General features: G+C 45.4%; 2 protein-coding genes across 2 annotated transcripts; both read right to left on the bottom strand.

Moving 5' to 3' along the window:
- Positions 1-1,316: 1,316 nt before the first annotated feature.
- On the bottom strand, positions 1,317-2,599 carry LOC115156263 (extensin-like). The gene is made up of 2 exons (XM_029703721.1): positions 2,579-2,599; positions 1,317-1,988 (listed from the first exon to the last, which is right to left on the bottom strand). Exons 1-2 carry the CDS (start codon positions 2,597-2,599, stop codon positions 1,317-1,319), a joined length of 693 nt encoding a protein of 230 aa, XP_029559581.1.
- Positions 2,600-3,144: 545 nt separating this feature from the next.
- LOC115156262 (aggrecan core protein-like) lies at positions 3,145-4,028 on the bottom strand. The gene is made up of 2 exons (XM_029703720.1): positions 4,023-4,028; positions 3,145-3,629 (listed from the first exon to the last, which is right to left on the bottom strand). Exons 1-2 carry the CDS (start codon positions 4,026-4,028, stop codon positions 3,159-3,161), a joined length of 477 nt encoding a protein of 158 aa, XP_029559580.1. The 3' UTR covers positions 3,145-3,158.
- Between the last annotated feature and the right edge of the window lie 2,650 nt (positions 4,029-6,678).

Here is a 6,678-nt window from a genome sequence, read left to right as displayed (position 1 = left end):
CCAAACTGTTGGCACAAAGTTGGAAGCACAGAATCATCTAGAATGTCATTGTATGCTGTAGCGTTAAGATTTCCCTTCACTGGAACTAAGGGACCCGAACCATGAAAAACAGCCTCAGACCATTATTCCTTCTCCACCAAACTTTACAGTTGGCACTATCAATTCGGACATGTACCGTTCTCCTGGCATCCGCCAAACCCAGATTCGTCCATCGCACTGCCAGATGGTGAAGCGTAATTCATCACTCCAGAGAACACGTTTCCACTGCTCCAGAGTCCAATGGCGGCGAGCTTTACACCACTCCAGCCGACACTTGGCATGCTGATCTTTGGCTTGTGTGTGCGGCTGCTCGGCCATGGAAACCCATTTCATGAAGCTCCCGACGAAGAGTTCTTGTGCTGACGTTGCTTCCAGAAGCAGTTTGGAACTCGGTAGTGAATGTTGTAACCGAGGACAGACGATTTTTACGCGCCTTTTACACTCTTCTGCGGTCCCGTTCTGTGAGCTTGTGTGGCCTACTACTTCACGGCTGAGCCGTCCATTTCACAATAAAAGCACTTACAGATGACCGGGGAAGCTCTAGCAGGGCAGAAATTTGACGAACTGATTTGTTGGAAAGGTGGCATCCTATGATGGTGCCACGTTGAAAGTTACTGAGCTCTTCAGCAAGGTCATTTTACTGCCAATGTTTGTCTATGGAGATTGCATGGCGGTGTGCTCGATTTTACACACCTGTTCTACTCATTTGAAGGGGTGTCCACATACTGCTGTATATATAATGTATGTCATAGGACCATTATTCTGAATTGTGAATTGATGTGGAATTTTATGATAGTTTCTTATTGTTTTGACAGAAAAACGGCAAAAATGGCCGTTTAAGCGATGAGCAAAATTGACAAACCTGGTAATATCAGGCTGTATAACACCTAACAACTTCAATGACAAATTTTACTGAACAGGGGAAAATAACCATCACCAAATTCACTGGGAATACATTACATTGTATGAAGAAACAATACTACAAGTCGTAGCTCTATACTACTTGTCAGACAGAGAACCGATACTGGCCATATCCGAATACCCATACTAGCGTACTAAATAGTATGCGAGAAAAAAATGATGTTTTATAGTATGTGAAAATTCAAAAATAGTGCTCCGAATACGTAATCTAATGTGTGATTACGTTGACTCTCGCCATTCGTCCATTTATGGAACAGCGGCGTAAATTTTATCTGATTATGAGCTGTTGTCAAACACGTGAGTCGGAAAAGACGAGTGAATTCTACAAGATCAAAAGCCAAAATGATTATGCAGTTTTAGGTATGTAGTATACTAGTACATGTAATCGGACACAGACACTGGCTTTTGGGGTGGGGATAGCATGGGGTGTGAGGGGGGGTCTGGGGTGGGAATAGCATGGGGTGTGAGGGGGGGTTTGGGGTGGGAATAGCATGGGGTGTGAGGGGGGGTCTGGGGTGGGAGGGGGGGTCTGGGGTGTGAGGGGGGGTCTGGGGTGTGAGGGGGGGTTTGGGGTGGGAATAGCATGGGGTGTGAGGGGGTTTGGGGTGTGAGGGGGTTTGGGGTGTGAGGGGGTTTGGGGTGTGAGGGGGGGTCTGGGGTGTGAATAGCATGGGGTGTGAGGGGGGGTCTGGGGTGGGAGGGGGGGTCTGGGGTGTGAGGGGGGGTCTGGGGTGTGAGGGGGGGTCTGGGGTGTCAGGGGGTTTGGGGTGTGAGGGGGTTTGGGGTGTGAGGGGGGGGTTTGGGGTGGGAATAGCATGGGGTGTGAGGGGGTTTGGGGTGTGAGGGGGTTTGGGGTGTGAGGGGGGGTCTGGGGTGTGAATAGCATGGGGTGTGAGGGGGGGTTTGGGGTGGGAATAGCATGGGGTGTGAGGGGGTTTGGGGTGTGAGGGGGGGTCTGGGGTGTGAATAGCATGGGGTGTGAGGGGGGGTCTGGGGTGGGAGGGGGGGTCTGGGGTGTGAGGGGGGGTCTGGGGTGTGAGGGGGGTTTGGGGTTTGAGGGGGTTTGGGGTGTGAGGGGGTTTGAGGGGGTGGGAGGGGGTGGGAGGGGGTGGGAGGGGGTGTGAGGGGGTGTGAGGGGGTGTGAGGGGGTGGGAGGGGGTGTGAGGGGGTGGGAGGGGGTGGGAGGGGGTGTGAGGGGGTGGGAGGGGGTGTGAGGGGGTGTGAGGGGGTGGGAGGGGGTGGGAGGGGGTGGGAGGGGGTTTGACTGTTGATTCCTCGTGTCTTACTCATTAGAAGAAGAAAAAGTTTGGTCCAAATCGGATGTTCGGTATTATATTTATTTAATATTATATGAATCCTATAAATAAATAAAAATTAAAAAATGGCCAATTTGGGTGCAATCAATTACCTTAATTTCTCCAGGGGTTAAAATATGTTCAATATCAACAAAAATAATGTTACAGGAATGCTTATCTTATCTGTTATCTAATGGAAGAAACCGTTTCCAAACAAATCTGAGATGGTGGGTGTCATGGCTTGCTGAAATGACATGGAATGACCCTGCTACAGATGGTCACACCAGATAATATAATATAACCAACATTATACTGGCACTTACTGGTGTGGTTATACAAAACATTGCCAGAGATTTTTCCAACTAACCTGGTATTTGCGATACTATCTTCGTCCTCATTTTGTGGAAACAGGAGTCTCATAAAATGTCCGTGTCTAGTTGCAGGGGTCCGTTTTTGAATTTAGAAAAATGCTCAGTTATTAAAAACAAAATACAAAATGAGACTCCTGTTCCCAAGAATCGAGGACGAAGAGGAATACCAGGTTAGTTAAAAATGACCCGTATAAAACGGTCCAAAATGTTCTGGTTAAATCACATTAGCTGGTGTTACCATTCTGTAGCTAGGAAAGGCCCAGGTAATAGAATAGTCCATATAAAGTGGGTGGTTTGGAGCCCTGGATGCTGATTGGCTGACAGACGTGGTATATCAGACCTTATACCACAGGTATGACAAAACATGTAGTTTTTTACTGTTCTAATAACGTTTGTAACCAGTTTATAATAGCAATAAGGCTACCTCGGGAGTTTCTGAGATATGGTTCAAATATATATCCATTATGTTAAACCTATTTTCCAATGACATCATGTGGAAATGTATTTATGTATATTTATTTCATGGTATTAATTAGGTGAAACTTACCAGCGACGGGACTGAGGAGCAGGATACCGTACAGCCCCAGTAGCAGCCCAGACACTCGGCCCAGGACGGCCATGGCTGATGGTTTGGGACGGGCTGATGGTTCGGGACGGGCTGATGGTTCGGGACGGGCTGCTGGTCTGGGACGGGCTGCTGGTCTGGGACGGGCTGATGGTTTGGGACGGGCTGCTGGTCTGGGACGGGCTGCTGGTTTGGGACGGGCTGATGGTTTGGGACGGGCTGCTGGTCTGGGACGGGCTGATGGTTTGGGACGGGCTGATGGTTTGGGACGGGCTGATGGTTTGGGACGGGCTGCTGGTCTGGGACGGGCTGCTGGTCTGGGACGGGCTGATGGTTTGGGACGGGCTGCTGGTCTGGGACGGGCTGCTGGTCTGGGACGGGCTGCTGGTCTGGGACGGGCTGCTGGTCTGGGACGGGCGGTTTCTCCAACAACTTGTCCTATTTTCCTGCCTCTTCTGTCTGGGAGCCAGACGAGCACATTCACCCGGAACTATCTAATAATCCAACATAGTCCACATCAATATAAAACGGATGAGGTCTAACAGTTGATATTCATGATTATTTTGACCTAACCTTGATAGTCCAAACAGTCATTTACATCCCAGACAATGTAATGCAACAAAAATAATATATATATATATATATAATAAAAAAATATATTAAAAATCACAAGCTAAACATCAATATTGCAACAATTTATGAGCTATCAAAATATCTAAGGTTGTCTGTCGACTTTATAACCTAGCTAGCTATTATTTTAATTACCAAAACGTTTCTTAGTTCGACATCCCGAATCTCCACTGTACCGGGCTACAGTAACGTTAACGTTACCGACATATTCAGCCGTCAAAACGTTATTAACGAACAAGCTAAACTAGCATTCGCGAAACAAAAAGAAAGAAAGAAAAATAATGATAGTTGAAAAGCAACTATCTGTTTTGTGCTAGTATTTTACCATCCGTTTAACGCAGTTCTAGTAACCTCACATGTCCCCGTAACGTCAGCTAACTAGACACGGTCATATTCCCGACGTCTGGTCGCTCAGATAACCACCAACTCTCATCTCATTTAACTAAAACACCAATTATACAATTGATAATCCAACTTGTTTTAAAAAAAATAAAAAATAGATATATATTCCGATCAAATCCGTCTGATATCCAACACGCAGACGACCAACAAAAAAAACAACCCAAAAATCCTCTTGTGTCCTGATGGAAAATCTTCTTCACGTAGAGCAAGACAAGACCGACTGGTGTTGGGTCGGTACGCAGACACTGTGGCCATTACACTATCCCCCAAAACAAGGGCCTTTATTTCAAATCGAAGAGTTCAAAATGTTGCAGTAGTTAAAAGATATTTCCAGTAATGGTTATATGTAGCTAACGTATTCCCATTTGATTTGTTCTATGTCTTTTTTTAACCATAGCTTTGTGTTATCAGAGCCCAGCCTTCAACTTGGCTTCTGTACAGTGTAGGGCTGAGCTGCTGCTGGGCTGGCTCATTCCGATATTATGGTGCCTTTTGGACCTCATCGGTTTACAGGGGAAATATATATATATATTTACATTTTAGTATTCTATCAGAAAAAAATACATGTTTGACTTTCAGAAAAAAACATATTGGTAAATCTCAGGTACTTCATTTTTTGTTGGTGCATTTTTCAACCTGTTTAGATGCATAAATTCTAAACCGGATGGAAACGTTTGGCCTAAATTAGCTCTGTGACTTCAACAGGATTTTTTAAAACTTCTCTATCAAACATATTTAAGAAAAAAAATTGAAATGTTGTTAATTTTCGCTATAATTTTACACTAAATTAGAAGTGTAATTTCCTGGGATAGAAAAGGTCTCCCATAATACCGGAATGAACCAGCTGGCTGCAGACAGGCAGACAGACAGACCGAGTCCCGCCTCCTCCTCCACCCAATGTTCTCCCCGGTCATTATCAACGTAACGTCACATGAAGGTGCACTGCAGACACCATTTATCTGCTGGGGGGGGTAAAGGAGACCCCCCAGGTCCGCAAAAAAAAAAAAAAACATTCACAACTACGTTTTCTTTTGAAATGATTGTTATATAAATGGTATAACTTTTTTTTGAGGGGGGGGGGGATTTGATATCATCACCTCTTGAAGAACTTCACATTTCAGATTATTCCACATTTTATCAGACTCTAAGCTATCTATATATATAGAATTTGATGCATATGTTCGATTTATCCAACCTATGGTCCACACAGAACACACTGCAACTGCCTCTGCAATGCAATGCAATGCTGCAAGGCAAACGTAGCTTTCCATTGGAAATTCATTTACTTCTGGTGTACCAAACCACCATTTTATTTTTTTTAATTTATTTTACCTTTATTTAACTAGGCAAGTCAGTTAAGAACAAATTCTTATTTACAATGACGGCCTAGGAACAGTGCCTTGTTCAGGGGCAGAACGACAGAGTTTTACCTCGTCAGTTTAGGGATTCAATCTAGTAACCTTTCGTTACTAGTCCAACGCTGTAACCACTAGGCTCTACCTGCCTCCCCCCTCTAACCACTAGGCTACCTGCCCCCCCCCCCCTAACCACTAGGCTACCTGCCTCCTCTAACCACTAGGCTACCTGCCCCCCCCCCCCCCCCCCCCCCCCAACGCTATTGGTGTGATCAAGGCGTTACGCATCATGTCCACCAGATGCATCAAACTCCCGAGTGGCGCAGCGGTCTAAGGCACTGCATCTCAGTGTAAGAGGCATCACTACAGTCCCTGGTTTGATTCCAGGCTGTTTCACATCCGGCCGTGATTCATAGGGCGGCGCACAGTTGGCCCAGTATTGGCCGGGGAAGGCCGGGGAAGGCCGTCATTGTAAATAAGAATTTGTTCTTAACTGACTTGTTAAAAAATGTTTCATTGCATTCTGTCGGAAGTCATTCATTGTCAACGGAGCAAGTATATGCTAGTATACTATACTACACTATAACCCATGGTAATATGTCTCTATACCCACTATAACCCACTATAACCCATGGTAATATGTCTCTATACCCACTATAACCCACTATAACCCATGGTAATATGTCTCTATACCCACTATAACCCACTATAACCCATGGTAATATGTCTCTATACCTAACACACAGCGGAGCAGTCCGCAATGCTACGTTGGGGGTACCTCACTAGGCTGCGGTTGTCATTGTTCTGACCTGTAAAGGTGTGATTTGTTAGTGTTTAGTTTGGTCAGGACGTGGCAGGGGGTATTTGGTTTATATGGTTCGGGGTGGTTATGTATGTAGAGGTGTATTTGATTTATTAGTCCAGGGTTTTGGTTATTGTTCTATGTTAGTTTATTTCTATGTTCTTGTCTAGTCATTTGTATTTCTATGTTTAGTTAATTGGTGTCGGGGCCTTCAGTTGGAGGCAGCTGTCTATCGTTGCCTCTGATTGAAGGTCCTATAATTAGAGCTGTGTTTGTATTGTGGATTGTGGGTAGTTGT

The sequence above is a fragment of the Salmo trutta genome, chromosome 20, assembly GCF_901001165.1.
Source record: "Salmo trutta chromosome 20, fSalTru1.1, whole genome shotgun sequence".
NCBI classification, from domain to species: Eukaryota; Metazoa; Chordata; class Actinopteri; order Salmoniformes; family Salmonidae; genus Salmo; species Salmo trutta.
This window is presented reverse-complemented; position numbering and strand designations above follow the sequence as displayed.